At 46.0% G+C, this 19,094-nt stretch overlaps 6 protein-coding genes across 6 annotated transcripts; 3 read left to right on the forward strand and 3 right to left on the reverse strand.

Annotated features, from left to right (window-relative positions):
• Positions 1-3,447: 3,447 nt before the first annotated feature.
• Positions 3,448-4,001, forward strand: ColSpa_11963 (uncharacterized protein; the record flags this gene model as incomplete). The annotated part of the gene is made up of 2 exons (XM_049278175.1): positions 3,448-3,480; positions 3,540-4,001. 2 exons carry the CDS (start codon positions 3,448-3,450, stop codon positions 3,999-4,001), a joined length of 495 nt encoding a protein of 164 aa, XP_049134132.1.
• Positions 4,002-4,438: 437 nt separating this feature from the next.
• ColSpa_11964 (uncharacterized protein) lies at positions 4,439-4,746 on the forward strand (the record flags this gene model as incomplete). The annotated part of the gene is given in 2 exon segments (XM_049278176.1): positions 4,439-4,486; positions 4,504-4,746. The coding sequence occupies 2 exon segments, from the start codon at positions 4,439-4,441 to the stop codon at positions 4,744-4,746; spliced, it is 291 nt and encodes a 96-aa protein (XP_049134133.1).
• A 6,648-nt stretch (positions 4,747-11,394) lies between these two features.
• ColSpa_11965 (ankyrin-1) lies at positions 11,395-12,169 on the reverse strand (the record flags this gene model as incomplete). The annotated part of the gene is made up of 2 exons (XM_049278177.1): positions 11,395-11,507; positions 11,611-12,169. The coding sequence occupies 2 exons, from the start codon at positions 12,167-12,169 to the stop codon at positions 11,395-11,397; spliced, it is 672 nt and encodes a 223-aa protein (XP_049134134.1).
• Positions 12,170-14,248: 2,079 nt separating this feature from the next.
• On the reverse strand, positions 14,249-14,857 carry ColSpa_11966 (26S proteasome non-ATPase regulatory subunit 10; the record flags this gene model as incomplete). Its single annotated transcript, XM_049278178.1, has 2 exons — positions 14,249-14,446; positions 14,474-14,857. The coding sequence occupies 2 exons, from the start codon at positions 14,855-14,857 to the stop codon at positions 14,249-14,251; spliced, it is 582 nt and encodes a 193-aa protein (XP_049134135.1).
• A 2,032-nt stretch (positions 14,858-16,889) lies between these two features.
• Positions 16,890-17,275, reverse strand: ColSpa_11967 (uncharacterized protein; the record flags this gene model as incomplete). The annotated part of the gene is made up of 2 exons (XM_049278179.1): positions 16,890-17,102; positions 17,183-17,275. The coding sequence occupies 2 exons, from the start codon at positions 17,273-17,275 to the stop codon at positions 16,890-16,892; spliced, it is 306 nt and encodes a 101-aa protein (XP_049134136.1).
• Positions 17,276-18,502: 1,227 nt separating this feature from the next.
• On the forward strand, positions 18,503-18,810 carry ColSpa_11968 (uncharacterized protein; the record flags this gene model as incomplete). Its single annotated transcript, XM_049278180.1, has 2 exons — positions 18,503-18,605; positions 18,653-18,810. 2 exons carry the CDS (start codon positions 18,503-18,505, stop codon positions 18,808-18,810), a joined length of 261 nt encoding a protein of 86 aa, XP_049134137.1.
• Between the last annotated feature and the right edge of the window lie 284 nt (positions 18,811-19,094).

A 19,094-nucleotide genomic window follows, 5' to 3' on the forward strand; every position in this document is an offset into this window, starting at 1 on the left:
CTTTAGAACTTTGTAGTATAGTTAATAGTTAACTTAATTTGTTTAAGATTTACTAAGTCTTATTTAGCTTATTATTTCTTATTTAGGTTTTAGAATAAGGATTTTAAGGTATACTTGAATCTTATGAAGCTCTTAAAGATTTACTAGGTCTCTAGGTTATAGTACTTTAGCGTCTTATTATTTAAGTAGTCTTCTAGGTAAGGTTTAAACTAAAAGAAGACTTATTTTTTAAAGAAGGTGTTTATATAAATAATTCTTTTTATTTTTATATAAAAGTTACTAGAATAAAATATTTAGTAGGTCTTAACTTATATTAAGAATCCTTTAAGTGTTCTAGGGGTCTTGTTGTAAGTAGTAAGGGAGTTAAGCTTAAGTTTCTTTTGTCTATTTACTGGGGTTAAGATAATGTTAGTAGTAGCTTAAAGAGTGTGAACTTCTTTTCTAAGGTTATTAGTTTACTAGACTTTAGCCTAAAGTTAGTTAAGGAGTACTATATTATTATTAAATATTTGTTATATATCTATGATGTTTTTATAGGTCTTCTTAAGTTGTTTAGCTATTTTAGTATTATTGTTTTTATTACTAGAGGATTTAGTGCCCTTTATTTCTTGGTCTAAGCTTATAGGTTTAAGGGGTATAATTACTTTTTTTTTAGATTTGTTAGAAGATGAAGTTAAGGTAACTTTAAAGGATATTGTTACTGTTTAGTAAGTATTAAGGTTAATTTACTAAACAGGAGTAATTAAAGTGTTATAGTTAGATATTTAATAGTAGTGTTTTTTGCTAATAGGTAGCTAAGGTTAATACTTGGTAATAGTAAGGTAAGTCTTGTTAATAATCTTACTAGTCTGTTAGTGTCTGGTGATTAGTTAGGTATGTCTAAGCATAGATAGCTTTATAGCTTTATAATAGAAGAATAATCTAAGAGTTACTTATAAGAAAGTAAATCACAAAGTTAATTACTAAAAAGCTATGGAGAGTCCTTGAGCCCTAGGCTTAAGTCTTGTCTATATACTGATGTTTACTTATTATAATGCTGTTAATAGTGATTAACTAGAGTAGGTCTAGGGTGAGCTGTTTACTTAGTGATTACTCTTAGTGATTACCTTATCTTTTGATTACTTTTCTTATTATTATGTGACCTATTTATAGTTCTTTTGTTCTAACCTTTGCCTATAAGCGCTGTGATCATGCATACATAAGTCTAAATGTCTCCTGGTTCCTCGTGGGTTCGTTCCAGGTGGTTATGTTAACTAACGCTTTCCTAGGTTGTAACAAAAGGGTTATTAATACTAGAGGTAAAAATACGTATTAAAAGGGGGCTTATATAAAGGGAGGTAAATTATGTGGTTAGCGATATAGTAATTATAAAAAGACTAGACATAACGTATAAATATATTAGGTAATATAAAAGACCTTTAAAAAAGAGGATAATAAGTAGTTTTAATTAATTTTATATAATACTACTTAATTAACTTATATAAATAGCTAGAGAGTAAGTAGAGGTAGGCTACTTGCTATGATAGGCTACTTGCTATATATATACGTTAGTCTATTTATAAGGTATCCTTAAAATAAGGTATACTATAATTAATACTTTAAAGCTAGCTTAAAGGTACTTAACTTAAGGTAATAGCCTTTACTAACCTCTAGAGGCTCTTTATTAGTTAAGAAGCTAAGCTAGCTAGCTAGGTATAAATCTAGGCTAACCTTAGGCTTATATTAATATATTAATAAGTTAAGGAATTTACTTAGTATATCCTAAATACTATAGGAAATACCTAGCCTCTAAGAAAAAAATAAATAAAGTCCTTTATATAAAGAAACTTATCTATTAAGGTCTAAAAAAGTTAATTTATTGATTCTAAATGTATTAATAAGGTATTTATTAAGGTTATTAAGAACTAGTTTAGATATCTTATAATCCTAGTAATAGTAGCTATTTAATTAGCTAATAGATATAATATAAATAAAATAAATATCTTTAAGGGTTAAGGAGTAAATAGGCTAGTACTAAGTAAAGTAGAAACTAAGTTTATATAAAAAAAATAACCTAGATTATAAGCTTAGGTATTTATTATTAAGTATATCTTAGCTAAAGGCCTAGTATTATATCCTTTTATAATATATAAGAGTAAAATAGTTTAGTAGTAGTAGTTTCTTTTAGATCTTAGCCCTTATAATAAACAAGAGTTTATAGTAATAAAGAATAAATAAATAACTAATAAGACTATTATTAAGTAGTTACTAAAGGTCTTTTTACTATAAACTATTCTCTCCTAGCCTAATTAGGCTAGACTACTAGTCTTAGATAAGTATAAGAGCTATATAATAACAGAATTTATATAAGAGTACTATACTAATAACGTTTATCTATTATTCTTACTACTATATACCTCTTATATCTTCTAGCTACTAAATTAGTTAGTCTTTAGCTTAATTAAAGTAGCTTATTATAATAAGCTTTTTAATATTACTTAATAGAATAATTTAACTATTATAAGTAAAAAGCACTTTTTATTTTACTTTAAAAAGCGAGAAGTCGCTGCTAGGGCCGCCCATTCCGGTGGGAAGTGCTGCCGTTTTATGCAGCACAAGCAGTGAGGGGGAACTAGGCGAGGGGCAGGCACGGCCAGGTATTAAATACTTTGTCCTGCCCTCCAACCTCGACTCCCACCCTGGTCATGGCAGTGCGCTCCATGCTGCTATTTTGGTCCAAGCGCCTGCCATGCCCTTCCTCCCTGTCCGTTGATTATACCACCAGTTTCCTGTTGCCAATTCCGTCGCTTTCTGGCTTCCGTTGGAGCGATTTCTGGCTGCTCAGGCTGCTCAGGTTCCGCTTGACGAAATGGCGCCGCCCGCCATAAAGAGCGGCATTACGCCCGCCGTCTTCTCCTGTCTTCTCTTGCTTTGCTACACGATTTCGACCCCTCCTCTCCTGCCAATACGACTTGCGACCATCTCCCAGTCATGCCCCGGCCAGCGCCCCCCAATTGTCGCTCTCGACAAACAAACGTGACCACAGACTTTCTGAAGCGATTCACTGATTAAGAAAGACGGCAAAGGACTACAAACCAGCCAAAGCCGTTCTCAGCTAAGGAGCATGCTGCCCTCTGTAATCAGCTCAAGAACGTCAACTTCATTAAGCCTAGATATACAGACAAAACCGAGATCAATATTGTGGTCATGTGCAGGAAATGGAAACGGTTCGCTGCTAGGAGTCCATACCCTGTTTTCTTGTTGACTGACCTACCATATAACAGGTACTGTAAAGAGCAGAACTTCGGCAAGTGACAAGCAGCCTTGGAAAACATAACCCGCGAGACAATGATAAGCTTCTTTCTCTGGGTTAGCGAGTAGTCTGTAGGGAAAATCAAATCATGGGGTATGACACAGGTATACATCCGCCAGTTTCAGTAGCTATATACTACCGTCGCCAGTCACTACATGGACAGGAATAATGCCAAAGAGCTCTACAAGGTAGGTACTAGTTGTGGCAGTCGGTATTTCCACAATGATGCTGATATGGTCTAGGCTAGTTTCACCACACGGTCCTGATCCCCTGCTTCGGATACCGCGCACCCAACATCAACGGGAAGCTGGTCCTTGGGGCCAATAACCTACTGGCCATCTTGACGTTTAACATTGCGTATAATACTGGTATCTTCCCGTCAAAGCGGCAGCGCCCTCAGCTAGCTGGCTGCTACCAGCTCCTCTGCTACACCGGTGCGCGACCTGCCGAGATTATGCATGCCAAAAAGAAAAAGCCCAAAGACGGATGCACGGAAGAGATTTTCCAGCTCAAAGGCGTCAAGTTAACTAACTATGAATGTAGCAAGGACGCAGAGAACGTGGACGATGACGACCAGCCACCACAAGACAACAACTCTCTTCTCCTCAACAGACTTCTGCTACAGGAAACAGCTGGGCGTGGGCGTCCCAAAGCCCTGTGCTATGAGGACATACTGATGATGGTTGTTTGCCATCTGGTGACGGGATAAGCCATACCAGCAATAGCCGTCAAGTTCATCCACCACAAGAGAGCTAACAATAAGCCAAGGCTGTGAGTATGCGTGGTGTCGCAGTTCCGACCTTTTTTTGTACTTTTAATGCTAACTATAGACAAGACCATCTTCTTCTTCACGCCCACTAAGAAGCTCATCTTTTGTGCTGTCAGCACCATCATCGCCCTAGCGCTCCACGACCAGGCTTTCAACGCAGCGAGCTTGACAGATGCGGCCCATGTACTAAAAGCAGAGGTCAGGGGTCCAGTCCAGTCCATGGCTTTATGGTGGAAGCAGTCAATACTCAAGGTTCCAATTTTTCGGAGGTTCAGCAGTGACGCGTTGGCCATTGATGAGGCCATAACCTATTCCAAACTACGAGACGACATAGGCCGACAGAGCCTTAATGCAGGTTTTGAGAAGGCTTGGACGCCATGGTTCGCCCGAAGAGGGGCAGCAAATACAGCAAACAGTATATCAAAGTAAGCAGTGGTTACAGAGGACCAATACTAAGATTTTCGTTCTAGGAAATGCGTCTGATGCTGTGTGCGACCAGATGATGCGCCACGATCCTAAGTTTGCCACTTTCCACGGCGCGTACCTTAATAAGAACGTTGAGTTTAACCTCCAGAACACTTTCCTAGAAGAGGAAACTGAGGAGCAGATGTACAAAGTGTTTGCGCATGTCAGCCTTACGCGTGATCCCCGCGTAACAAGAGACATGGTCCTGAAGGAGGTTTAGGAGAACTTGTTGCCTGATCTGGAGATTCTGGAGCTAGAGCATCGACAACAGAAGTTGAAGGCCAGTCAATATCGAGTGCAAGGCATAGCGAACAAAACCGAGATTCGCAGGCTGACCGAGGAGATATGCACTAAGCGGGATCAGCACAACAAGAACATCGTCAAAAAATATTGCAACTATTATTTCTACAACCACTCAACATGGGATATCGAGAGGCAAGCAAACAGCGAGCAAGAGGAGGAATATGCTGAACCAGAAATCAACCTCCAGATTCCCAAGCGCGCCAGACTGGCTCATATCTTGTACCACCAACCAGCCAACTACTCTCACGACAAACTACTGGAGCTTTGGATTAAGGCCATCAATCTAATGGTCGCACTTTGTGACAAGAGAGAGACGGTCAGGCGGGACCTCATCTGTACCCGTCCTCAACCCAAGCCACTCATCAAAGAGGAAACTCCTCAACCCAAGCCCTTCCCACTCCTCCTCAATCCAAATCAATGTCCTGACTACGTCGGCGACAAGAGACTTCCCCTAGAAGAACAAGCGTTCAAGTACTGCCGGCCAACAGTCAGAAACGACCACTTTAATAACCAGCATCTAGTACAACAGGAGCACGCTATACAACATGGTGATCTCATTTGGTGCAACCATCCACGATGCCAGGATGATCCAAACTTCCCAACACTGGATGCGTTCAAACGGCATGTACAGACCTCCCATGGGGTTTCGCTCAGGACGTCAGATCAGGTCATGCAAAGACGATTAAAAAAGGCCAAGCGTAGACAGATGGCTAAAGGAGGGGTTCAGACTGAAGGATAAGCCTCGAGTAAGATCAGAGTATGTATCCCAAAGGCTAAAATAGTCACATATACACACATTTATTAGACTCTTAAGAGTATTTGTTTTAATTAAGACTCTCTTTTGCTCCTATTTGGACAACATTTGGATCATGCAGTCAACATGATAATGAACCCATGGCTGCACACAGTCTCGGGCCGTGGAACTCAGCAGCGACCTGCGCGGCCTGAATGCTGAGTTTGCCTTCCATTCATTAACAAGATTGGGAGAAATGTATTATGGTGTGCTACCTGGTGGATACTTTTGCTGACTGTGTATGCCTAACCCGAATTGAGGAGGGCCGCTCCTCGCTAAAGAGAGTAGGCGATGTTTGTTGGCCAATGTTGTTGTGGATTACTGCGACCTGTCGAGACGTTTGGATGTGGAACCCTTCAATAGTAACATACCGGCGTGGGCTCTTCTGGCATCCCACAGACGGGATGCTTTGACGGCTGGCGAGCAAGTTATCCGGAGGTGGGATTCTTCCACAGCATACTGGCGTGGGCGCTTCTGGACATGTCGATTGGAGCCGGAATGGTGTGGGGTTGTCGGTGTGGTCTTGGCATGCGCTTCGGTCGTGTGTGGAGACATGCACTGTGATAAATGAGCCAGTTATGGTTAGCACAGCGATCTAGCTCTGAGACTAGGGCTGTTCAGAAGCCCAGGTAGGCGCCCGAATTACAACCCAATAATCCAAGCAGCCTACTAGTAACAGTCGCCGAAACGTCCCGTCTGTGAGACGCCAGAAGCGCCCAAGCCGGTATGTTACTGTTAGAGGGTTCCACATCCAAGTGATCTGCTGGTAACAGTTGCCGAAGCGCCCCGTCTGTGGGGTCCCTGAAGAGCTCACCCCGGCCATGCTACTATTAGAAAGTTCCGTATGCGAGCGGCCTACCAGTAACCAGAGCCGGAGCTTCCGTCGATGAGAGCCCCAAAGCACCCACCATAGCCATGCTATAATTAGAGGGTTTCATATCCGAGTGATCTACCAGTAACCGGAGCTCGGTGCAGGGTGCTTGGCATAGTAGTGGGGTCTGGGCAGGCGCGGGCGCTTCAGGGCGCGGTGCACCAATCGCGGCCAACTAGAACAAGGGATAGTACCTTGTCAATAGTGTATAACTGAGGTGGTCTAATCGTCAAAGCTAAATCCTAGAATTTAATTCGGATCATTCCTAATCTATGGTCTAGATAAAGTATAATTATCTAGTATAAGCGCCACAATACGGTATCATATTCCTGTATCAGTAACCTCAATACCAACATGGATGCCCCCAAAGTTGACTTGCTCCCGCTAAAGAAGCGGGATAGAACTAATGAGAACTTTGAAAAAGTCAGAGAGAACACTATGCGCTGATGGAATAAAACAAGCTGCCGCTATCAAACGGACATCTACATTACATTTCAAAGGAAACACAAACACTATGAATATAGCTCAACTAACGACCCATCGTGGCCGGTATTAAGAGCTGATATGGTAGGTGTCTGCCTTATTTTTTCCCTACCGCTAACCCCTCAAAGGAAAGGATCTATCCCGTGCCTCTGAGAAAGACGCCAGCAAACTTTGTCCGTCGCAGAAGCCGCAGGACAAAGACGCATCTGAACCCGTGAGATCCAACAGCCCGAAGCAAATCACAGGCAGGAATTACTCTGCGCCGTGGGCCAAAAAGCAGAAGGCATGCGCAGGCGAGGACTCTAGGAGCCCAACGCCAGTTTTGTTGGTGCAAATACAGGGATCTATAGGACCAGCCCCGAATGAGCTTATTGCCATTCGCTTAAATAGATAGGTTGCATATTACTAGCCTGAACTTGATTTGGGGATGTACTTTGAGAGATGCCTTGCAGAGATGCCTTTGAGGGATGTTGATTGATTGCACCAGTTTCGAGAGGAATCGCCTGAGCTTAGAGTTTCAACCAATCCGTTGGGGGATGTCCTTTGCGGGTTGTCCTTTGCGGGTTGTCCTCTGCGGGATGTCCTTTGGGGGATGCACAGATGTATGTACATGGGGACCACTAGTAGTTATAGTTGTGTGAGTGGACTCCTTCGAAAGTGAGGCACGCCGAATGCAAGGAATCAGGGGTCCCAATACTGGGCCCCGCTCAAGCAGAATCCAGACCACCGTTGCGAGCAGGGTACATGTCCAGCCAGATAGTCCCAAATCTGGGTGTACAATGTACCAGTATATTCTTTGGGATGGTACATGGTATCCCAGTCCGTTATTTGAGATAGTACATGGTATACCAGATCAGAATTGCGATGGTATATGGTATCATAATACACAATATTCCAGTACATGACGGGATGTCATGTAATATACTAGTACATGACGTGATATTCTAGGGCGTACCGGCTTATTTTGTAGGATAGCACATGTGTGGTGTGACGAGCTGAGTGTACCTATCATCCCGTCGGGTGCGAACCAACCCCATTTTTGGGTACTGTTGGTTTCACAAAAGAGAGGGGTTACTTGAGTATCTGGGTATAGCAACGATCACCGTCTGTGGTGGTGATATTGCTGTGGTGTCGATGGTTAATTATCCAAAGTGGAAGTGAAAGTTGGGTTGGGTGGTTGAGAGGATATCTCCAGAGCTGCTGGAGAATCCGTGTGATCTCATTGGCCACACCCAAAGTACGTCACGTGGATATCACGTGCCGTACTTCAACCAAGTGATCCGGATATCCCAACAGGTACAGCCAATTTCAAGAATGCCTATCAAGAATGGGTAAAATCCCAAGCAAACATTTGCGTCCTTGTCGTTTTTCTCCTCCACGTAGACTGTTGACAGTGTTTCATTTCCAAGGATCGGATAATGTCTGGAAGAGAAGCAAATCTTCACTTGCGCCTTTTCACGCTCAATGTCGTCCATGAGGTCTAAACGGGAAGCTGTCTTGGAGGCAGAACAGTCCGCTGGTGGTCGACTGGCAAGTCTTCCAGCCGTACAAGACGCACCAGCGGAGCTCGATCTAGGCTGCGCGTAATCGCACAGACGGGTCTGGCCGTGCAAAAGCATTGTTCTCAGTCGTCAAGTAATACACAACCTGCTCAGTGGGTTGGAAACTCGCCAGCCTTTCTAGCCCCTTGGCTGCACGGGAGGCCACCGAGCCCACTCAGTCAAGGAAGTTGCGACGACCTCCCGCAACTTCAAGTGCACTCAAAAACACATGGCTCCTTGTCTCGGTTGACCTGGCGTGAGACGCCAACACGACCCAACAGAAAGCATTTGATTGTCTCTTGACACTGCCCCATGACAGAATCCGTGCATGCTTCTATGCGAGTCATGGACATAACCCATCCAAAATGGTCTGACTGTACTTAAACAGGCCAGCCTGTCATTTCCACCTGGCCCTAGCTCTGTAACAGTTATTAGGATAGCATTAGGCCCACAAGCCTGTGGTGATTCCATCCACTCTTTAGTACGAATAGACACTCTTTTCTGCTCACTCATATATGCATATTCCGCTGGCCACCCTGACAAACCGTCACCCCACAAGCCCTGTCTAGCCCCGCCTCGGAACTGATGACTGTCAGCATGCATATGCAAGAGTTCGATAACGACGACCAAGGTAACTGTGGCTGCAAACCCCGTCACCTCGAACCGCCTTGCGAGGCGCCACGCCGCTGCCTACGAACAGCGCTTCCGACCGCCTGATAAAGGAGGAAAGCCCGCGGAATGCAATAAGATAAGCGACGTTTCGCTGACTTAACTCGTCACAGCAGCACACAACAATGGAGCATGCTGGTTTCGCCGTTGGCGTCGTCGGGCTCGCTGGTCTCTTCAGCTCCTGTCTAGAGGCCATCAACAAGGTGCAATCGCATCGTTCAGCCCGGGCTGATGCAGACGTGCAAGATAACTTGTTCAATGCTGTCGGTGCCCGCTTCGAGCAATCGGTCGAGGCCTAGGGATTGACCAAGGGAGACTGCTGGGCGATCATCGTCCGGCACTGGACGGCAAGGGCGTTTTTAGAGCTGTAGGCGACTTCTTCACTTCATTATCAAACACAACCACGACGACAGCCGTGCGTCTTTAAGGCGCTCGACCTAAACTGTTGGGCTGGGCCGCCAAGAATCAGCTAGATAGATGTTCAATTGAAATGTTCTCAAAGACCGGTGACTGGGTCATCTGATTGGCAGCTTACTGAAGGTGTCAATCTACTTTGATCATCAGTAATTAGCTCTACCTACATTCACCGGTAGGCAGCTCTTACGACTGCAGACAGCCAGTCGAATCATCCGCAATGCCAGCATTCCTCACGGCCATCTCGACACTAACCAGTTTGCTGAAGTGACCTGTAAGCTTGTTCAAGAGCCTTTTTGGACCGGTCTCGACCCGTGCCATTTCATCAAGCGCGCAGGCGCAAGTACACTGCTCATCTCAATTGCATGGCTGGGTCTGCCATCATGTGCACGCCGTAGGTCCGCATTTTCCCGTTTCAAAAGTAGCGGCAAGGATCTTCTGGATCGGGGTATCCAGGACCTTTCTTTGCCTAGTCGCTAACAACCTCAGATGGGTCACAGTCACTATGAATACCTGTGCTAGGACGCCACATTAGTTCGTTTGTCGACCATGAGTCTGGCAACATGCAAGCTAATGTTAGTAATGCAACAGCTGATATCACCGCCATAGACGACAGAGGGTTACTGGGTGCACAAGTCATCTCGATTACGTATGCTATCACACAAGGTAACAGGTAGAACGAAAAACACGAACCACAGTCCCCGTCTCAAACCAAAGTCAATGACTGCCACTTCCCTGGTGTTTCCCATCCTCTCCAGAGGCATCTTCAGTGCCATGCTCCTGAACATCCAGAAGGAGCCTTTCTCGCTGTTCCTGGTCAAATGATCCAGGGTCAACAACAACTAAGTCTTTAGAGCACCTCTTTTTGACTCGTGGGCCAGCAAGGGAGTCATCAGCACTATGCTCGAGAGGTGAAGTGGTTAGAAAAGTGGGTCCTGACTTGCCCGTACTTTCCGTGGCATCGGGATGCGGTTTGACTGAGCCGGGACGACTTTGATTGTCGGATTGCGTTCGCCCTTTCTTTCCCTCACCCGCAACATCCATTTCGCGCCTGCGTCTCGCTAATTCACGAGCAAGTCATGGTTCCAGACACATCCTCACCTCAGAAGTCTGACTTTCCAGTCAACCTCTATCCTCTGCTTCGACCACACTTCGAGGAAGCCATACGCGCCATGCCGTAGGACCAAGACCGGGGCTTCGGTACGGATGCCGTCGACTTGGCTCTCCATATACTGGCCATGAATGCCAGGATTCCGAATGACCTTGCGACCGAAGCTGGCTCAGAAGCCACCGGGCGAAAGGAAATCGACAAGCTCAATCGACAATATGGCTGTTTCGATAAGGACGATGCAAATCATATAGTCCAGAACCGCGTGCTTTGAGATAAGACCCGAAAGCCCAACACTGGTCATCGCTTCTTACTTTCAAACAGAGAACTTCACGAATAGATTGCTGGGCTCCTGGCGACGTTAAAGATGAGTCACGCATTCAAACCAACGAGGCTAATAAGTGGGATATTGCCATTCAGGAAGGTGAAGACAGGCGAGACGGGGTGACAACATGAATCCGTGGCATAGGATAGACCGCCCTTATCATTGAAGCACATTTTAATAACTATTGTGGTCTCGAGGAAAATGTTTCTAGGTTAAAGCACGCAATGCCTATGAAACAGTGCCTCAAGTCCTAAGAAATCGTCCACAGCAGCATAACCAATATTAGCAAAGAACTGCTCTAACATGGCGGCTGGTAACAAATTGAAAGCCTGAAAAGCCAACTGTTCTTTACACGATTCTTCTACTGAACATCCACCCTGACTGAGTGCTTCCACCACCATGTGATGGGATCGTTTGAGTGCCCACAGGAGTGGCGTATAGCCTTTGTTGTCTCGAAAATTGAGGGCTTTCCTGCTGTTTTTGACTAGGATTGATACTGTCTGTTCTAGGCCTTTCATAGCAGCCCAAGAAAGTGCTGTGCGGCCCTCTGCGTCTATCGAGTCCAGGTCAGCCTTACCTGTATCGAGCAGCATGTTGACAACGGCCTCATGTCCATTTTTTGCCGCCCACAAGAGGGGTGATCGGTTATCTTTCGTAGCAACTGTGACGTCTGCTCCCTTGTCAAGAAGCAGCTTGACCACCTCGAGATGGCCGTTACTTGAGGCTGAATAGAGCGGCGTCCATCCGTTGTTGTCAGCAACTGTGATGTCTGCTCCTTTGTCAAGAAGCAGCTTGACTACCTTGAGATGGCCGTTACCTGAGGCTGCTTTAAGCGGCGTCCATCTGTTGTTGTTAGCAATTGTGATATCTACTTTTTTGTTGAGAAGTAGCTTAACTACTTCGAGATGGCTGTTACCTGAGGCTGCGTGAAGCAGTGTCTGTCTGCCCTCAGTAGTGGCAGTTATGTCTGTGCCCTTGTCGAGAAGTAGCTTGACCACCTTAAGGTGGCTGTTACTTGAGGCTGCGTTAAGCGGTATTACTTTGCCCTTGTTGGCGACTGTGATGTCTGCTTCCTTGTTAAGAAGTAGCTTAACTACTTTGAGATGGCTGTTACTTGAGGCTACGTTAAGCGGCATTCATCTGTTGTTGTCAGCAACTGTGATGTCTGTCTTTTTGTTGAGAAGTAGCTTGATTACCTTAAGGTGGCTGTTACTTGAGGCTGTGTTAAGCAGCGTTACTTTGCCCTTGTTAGTGACTATAATATCTACTCTCTTGTTAAGAAGTAGCTTGACCACCTTAAGGTAGCTGTTACTTAAGGCTGCGTAAAGCAGTATTATTTTGCTCTTATTAGTGACTGTGATGTTTGTTTCCTTGTTAAGAAATAATTTAGTTACTTTGAGATAGCTATTACTTAATGTTATGTAAAGCGGCGTTTATTTGCCCTTATTAGCAATCATAAGATCTGCTTCCTTGTTAAGAAGTAGCTTGACTACCTTGAGATGGCTGTTACCTAAGGCTGTGTAAAGCAGTGTTTATCTATTATTATTAATAACTGTGATATTTACTCCTTTATTAAAAAGCAGCTTAATTACCTTAAGATAGCTGTTACCTAAGGCTGCGTGAAGTGGCGTTTATTTGTTATTATTAGTAACTATGATATCTGCTTTTTTGTTAAAAAGCAGCTTAATTACCTTGAGATAGCTGTTACCTAAGGCTACTTTAAGCAGCGTTTATTTGTTGTTATTAGTAACTGTGATGTCTACTCCTTTGTTAAGAAGTAGCTTGACTACCTTAAGATGGTTGTTACTTGAGGCTGCGTTAAGCAGCGTCTATCTGTCCTTATTGGCGACTATGATATCTGCTCTTTTGTTAAGAAGCAGCTTGACTATCTTAAGATGTTTATTACTTAATGCTGAAATAAATGGCATCCATCTGTTTTTGTTAGTGACTGTAATGTTTGCTTTTTTGTTGAGAAGTAGCTTGACTATCTTAAGATGTTTATTACTTAATGCTAAGTTAAGTGGTGTTTATCTGTTCTTGTTGGTGACTGTAAGGTCTATACCCTTGTTGAGAAGCAGTTTGACTATCTTAAGATGGCTGTTACTTGAGGCTACGTTAAGCGGTGTCTATCTATCCTTATTAGTGACTGTGATATCTACTCCCTTGTCAAGAAGCAGCTTGACTACTTTAAGATGGCTGCTGTCTGATGCTGCATTAAGTAGCGTCTATCTGTCCTTGTTAGCAACTGTGATGTCTGTGCCCTTGTTGAGAAGCAGCTTGACCACTTTGAGATAGCTACTGTCTAATGCTGTATTAAGTGGCGTTTATCTGTTCTTATTGGTGACCGTGATATCTGCTCCCTTGTTAAGAAGCAGCTTGACTACTTCGAGATGGCTATTGTCTGATGCTGTATTAAGTGGTGTCTATCTGTTCTTATTGGTGACTATGATATCTGCTCCCTTGTTAAGAAGCAGCTTGACTACTTTGAGATAGCTGCTGCCTAATGCTGCTTTAAGTGGTGTCTATCTGTTTTTATTAGTGACTGTAATATCTGCTCCTTTGTTGAGAAGCAGCTTAACTACTTTAAGATGGCTGTTGTTTAATGCCGTATTAAGTGGCGTTTATCTGCCCTTATTAGTGATCCTGAGATCTACTCCCTTGTCAAGAAGTAGCTTGACCACCTTAAGATAGCTGTTACTTAAGGCTAAATAGAGTAGCGTTTATCTGTTGTTATTAGTGACTATAATGTTTGTTTTTTTGTTAAAAAGTAGTTTAACTACTTTAAGATAGCTGTTGCCTAATGCTATATAAAGTGGTGTCCATTTACCCTTATTAGTGATTATAAGATCTGCTCCCTTGTTAAGAAGTAGCTTAACCACCTTAAGATAGCTATTACCTAAGGCTACTTTAAGCAGTATTTATCTGTTATTATTAATAACTATAATATTTACTCCTTTGTTAAAAAGTAGCTTAACTACTTTGAGATGGCTGTTGTCTAATGCTGTATTAAGTGGCATCTATTTGTCCTTATTAATAATTATGATATCTACTCCCTTGTTAAGAAATAGCTTGACTACTTTAAGATAGCTGTTACTTAAGGCTACTTTAAGCGGCGTCTATTTGTCCTTATTAGCAACTATGATATCTGCTCCCTTGTTGAGAAGCAGCTTGACTACTTCAAGATGGCTGTTGTCTGATGCTATATTAAGTGGCGTTTATTTGTCCTTGTTAGTAACTGTGATGTCTGCTCTTTTGTTGAGAAGCAGCTTGACTACTTCAAGATGGCTGTTACTTGAGGCTGCTTTAAGCGGCGTCCATCCGTCCTTGTTAGCAACTGTGATGTCTGTGCCCTTGTCGAGAAGCAGCTTGACCACTTTGAGATGGCTGCTGTCTGATGCCGCATTAAGTGGCGTCTATCTATAAGAATTCCTAAGCGTCACATTACCCTCGTTTTTGAGAATCATCTTAACCAAGCCGAAATGGCCGTTCATCGATGCAGCATAGAGCGGCGTTCGTCCTCTACAGCCAGCAACATCAATGTCTGCTCCCCCTTTAAGCAGCATTCGCGCTATTTCCTGGTATCCCTTTTCGCATGCGATCTCGAGGGCTGCTCTTCCCGACTTTGCCTTTTCATTCGGGTCCTGCTTGCAATGATGAATGAGAAACCTCACCACCCCTGTCAACCCCAAATAAGAAGCATAGTATAAGGGGCTTGCCAGCAAGATTGTTTCTGTCGTCTCCGGTTTCAAATCCTCGCCATGGGTATCAAACCACTGTCTCCAGGAGTCCCAAGTTTCAACGCGTCCGGCAAAGAGGGCGTTCATTGCTTTCACTAACGCCTCGTCGTTTGCCTTGCTGACGTCAGTATGTTGATACTAATATTTCGCAGCGTAATTCCGGAAAGACATCCCGATTCGATCTTCTACCTCATGAAGTGTTCCGTCCCAAACTCGTTGGAAACCGATGTAGCGGAGACATAGCTTGGCTAGGATGACACCCTCGTTGACTTCGTTGGAGGCGCGCAAGCTCTCGTTGGCAAATAAGACCGCCCCGCGAGACGGGATCTTACACAGCAGGTACTGCTTAACCGAGAAATGGGCTAGGTGTATCTTTCTCGATCCAGCCGAAGATTCTGATAAAGTGCCTCGTACTTCTATCAGGGATCCACAGAGATCCAGGATTTCGCTTTCGATGTAGTCATCATCAACAGAGTCTGGCAATTCGTCGACTGGCAGGTCGTCGTAGTCGTCATTGATGAGCATAGCTTTGGTGATCTCGCAGATAGTCAGGGGCCGCAGAGCAAATGCAGCCCATCGCAGCAACGAGAAGGCCCTTATTCTTTGCACATCTTGCAATGTCTCAATTCGCTCCTAGTTGTGGTCGTAAAGACGGTCAAGCCCGGCTGGGGTCTCGTCGATGTCCCTTTCAAGCTGCTTCTGGTTTCTCCCTTTCCTCAGGAAGTCTTCTTGCATTCTCAGCCACTAGAACTGGCCGTGACAGCGATCAGCTATTCTCTGGGAGATGCTGAGCCTTAGTGATTTGTCCTTGTTGTATAGCTTGTTATCGATGATACTTCTTGAGTAGGCAATGTTATCAGCAGATACATCTTCCAGTGATATCGTGTATTCGCTGAATCCCGAGTATCGTGTGAGCCCTTGCCGGATTTCAGGCTCGTTACGGCTGACCACCAAAACCTGAGCAGTGGTGTCGTCAATCGCTTGCCTAAGCTCTTCAAGAAAGCGGGCAACAGAGTGGCTACCGCTGTGGCCTCCCCCCACCCAAGTGCATTCATCCAGCCCATCCAAGATGAACGTACAGCACGGAACGGTCTGGACAACCTCACGGAAGAGTTGGATGATGGTTGCTCGCGTTGCGACCTGTTCATGCTGTGCCAAGCGTCTCTTCCGGACCACATTCAAAGCAGCCTGGTTTTGAAATGTTATCGCCGCTAGCCACGACCGAATCGCTAAGAATGGGTCGTCACGGCCCTTGGACTTGGACGATAAGAAGAAATGCGCGGTGGGTACCTGAGTCGTGGATGAAATGACTTCGACTAGTTTGGCGCAAAGGATTGTTTTACCATATCCCGCCGGGCCGTTGATCCACAGCAATTTCGAAGCACCAGGTGGAGCATCGGGCGAAAGCCACTGGCGAAACTCTGTCCGCGCCAGTATCCACTCACATGTGCCGTCCAGCCGCTTCTGGATGGAGTCGTCGTATATATCGTTCGGGGACGGGCCACCAAGCCAAGCGCGCAGGTCCCGTTTTGTTTCGGCTGCAGCCGTTAGCTAGAGAACCAGGGCGCGGGTCACGGCATCATTACCTTTCGTCTCTTCTTCTGCCTGGCGCAGGAATTCTCGAATCTCGGCAAACAAAGGACTGTCGATTAGATGAGTATCTTGAGCATTGTCAGATCAATATGCTAGGCAGTGGTTAGGGGCGTTTGTCTGAACCGTGTAGATGCGCAGAGCCATAGTTGCGCGCTCCATGTCCTGATGGTGTGCCCTTCGTGTCGTCAGGAGGAACCACACTGTACAGATACTGCACTAGGGTCGCAAACATCTGAACGTGGCCTGCGCACTTTGTTTTCCCGGTTAGTGCCCAAGCGGCCTTCCGCCACTTCGAGTCCACAAGCGCGCCATGGCGAAGCTGGCCTTGCCGTGTGGAGAGAAAACCTTCTTTCGAAATTTTGTTGTCCGCTGGAGTGGGCTGCTGATGGAGGGTGTCATCTTCGCCGCTACAAAAGTCTCTGATGCTGGCCAACAGTTTGTAAATTATCGCCTTATTTGTCGCATCATCGAGAGCGGGGTGGTGCGTATCGGATAACTTCCCTTTCTCGATGCCGACAGCGCGACCCTACTGCTCGAAGCGGTGCTTGTCGGTGTCGAACAGAGTGGCTAGAGAACGTGAATCGCGGCCAAAGTTTTTGTACGAGTCGAACTTTTCAACAGCTTCCAAGCAAGAGCTGAAGAGGCCGGCTAGGCCCACGATGCCGACAGCCAGTCCTACCGGTTCCATGGTTGCGCGCGTGAGATTGTCGCGATTGATGGAAGGCGGGGTTTGTGTTTTCTACATGACGGCAGATTTATGGCGCAACCTGTCATCCGAACACAGCTGCTTACAATGGCATTCGTCTGCCTGACGCTTACCACGTGTACTGCTGTCATTTCTACCATGTCGCTGTCTTTGCCAGCGCATCCATCTGATGCGCCGCTCCACTCGGGCAGCCTCCGGTAAGGCATAGTTGTGAGGGCGGTGGACCGGCTGTGAGCGCCAATTGAGGCTGGCAACATAAGCGTGGCGGCGTCGCCCCGCTGTGTGCATCATCAGCTGATCGTCACTTGGCAGAAAGCGATAAGGCTTTCCTGCCGCTCGTGCCTGGTATTGTCCGAATCTTATGACGCTGTATGTGTTGACGCTGTATGTGTTCACAGCTGGACTGCCTCAAGGAGCATGGAGACATCCCAGGCGCAATTGGTAGTGTATTTCTTTGATGCTTGACTTTCATAGTGGAAGCTGAGAGTATGCCTACATAATGTCATCGCACAGCGAAGGCTGGCGTGCCAGGACGGAAGTAGCAATTCGCCTTTCTTAAAACGCGCTGCACAATGATGGAATCCATGCTATATCCGTATCGTTTTCATTGGGCCACGCGTCCCCTAGAGGGCCAGCCCATCAAAGAACCATGTGCAAAGTGGCCTAGCGAGGACGACAGGCCGGCTTGCGCCACATCGCAAGGCGCTTATACTGCAACGGGCTGCATTCCGCCCCATCACTGCGTAGACCTGAAATCCACCCGATGTACATCTGAGGGCTAAGAAGTCGTTTCAAGAAGGCTGTTCCAAGAACGCGCTTTCTGTGAGTCTGAAAGCAGGCTATCCTCCATGGTCATTTTCGAGGAATTCATGCTTGGCAGTGAGACACAGCACTTGGGGTGTTGTACAGTCGAACTGGGTTGGGACCGGACTGAGTCGCATCGACGAAGACAACAGCCAGCCTTCATTTTGTCAACCGCAGGCTGGCGGTCGCACTCGCTGCACTCACCTTGTCTGTATTTGAAGCAGCGCCAGAGCGACGCTACATCGTCTGATTTGGTCGGTTGTAAATGTGTTCGGATCACACCCCACACTATCCCATACGTGTTGCCATCATCGTCCCAACATCCGTTAAAAGCAAGCGCTGCAGCGCCATGCTCCAGTGGCAGAGCATGCACACAGTGATCGCAAACTCGTTGCGGCGGCTTGGACGGATAGCCATGGTGATGATTCGTGGCCTAGTAGACTGGCGGGGTGGAAACTTGCGATGCTGCAGGTTGTGAAGACAAGGCTTGAGTAAGACGTGTTGGTTGCGCCTGCAGGCCAAGACAGGCTGATGATTTCTTAATCTTTCTGTGACTGGTGCCATCTCACAACTTCCGGCATTGCTGCCAACCCTCCCATTTATCCTCTATTGCACTCGATTTTGCCGCTATGGATGGGCAGGTTGCATTCGGATCGACGACTGGACATATTGCACTCCCCGGCGCCGGTGTTGAACAGGGCGAGACGCTGAACGTGACGGTTTCTGACAGTCGTAAGCATGACACTACCCCGCCATTGAAGACTAACTGAAGCGTCTAGGCCCACCAGCGACAGCGACACGACCCCTCTTCATCATCCCCTTCGAGCGCAACAACATTGTTGACTGCCCTGATGTCTTCGCCAAACTCGACGCTCTCCTCCTGCCCGTCGCTGAAAAACAGAGCGCCGCTCTCTGGGGCTTGGGAGGCTCTGGGTAGCCTACTCTGGCTTCTTCGAGGCACAGAGCACTGACTGCTGTAGGAAAACACAGATAGCGCTCGAGTTTGCCTACCGCCGGTTCCGCGATACGAACTGCTCCGTTTACTGGGTTCACGCAGACAACGGAGCAACGTTCGTGCAGGACTACGAAGCGCTTGCGAGGAGAGCCGGGCTTACAGACAGGATTCCAAGGGTTTCCTTCTTCCCGAGATCTATCCCGTTTCCAGACACCGGGTCTGTTTCCTGCTTCTCGTCAGTTTTGGGTGTCATTACTGCAGTAGAC

Source organism: Colletotrichum spaethianum (assembly GCF_022836535.1).
Source record: "Colletotrichum spaethianum MAFF 239500 DNA, contig54, whole genome shotgun sequence".
Taxonomy (NCBI): Eukaryota; Fungi; Ascomycota; class Sordariomycetes; order Glomerellales; family Glomerellaceae; genus Colletotrichum; species Colletotrichum spaethianum.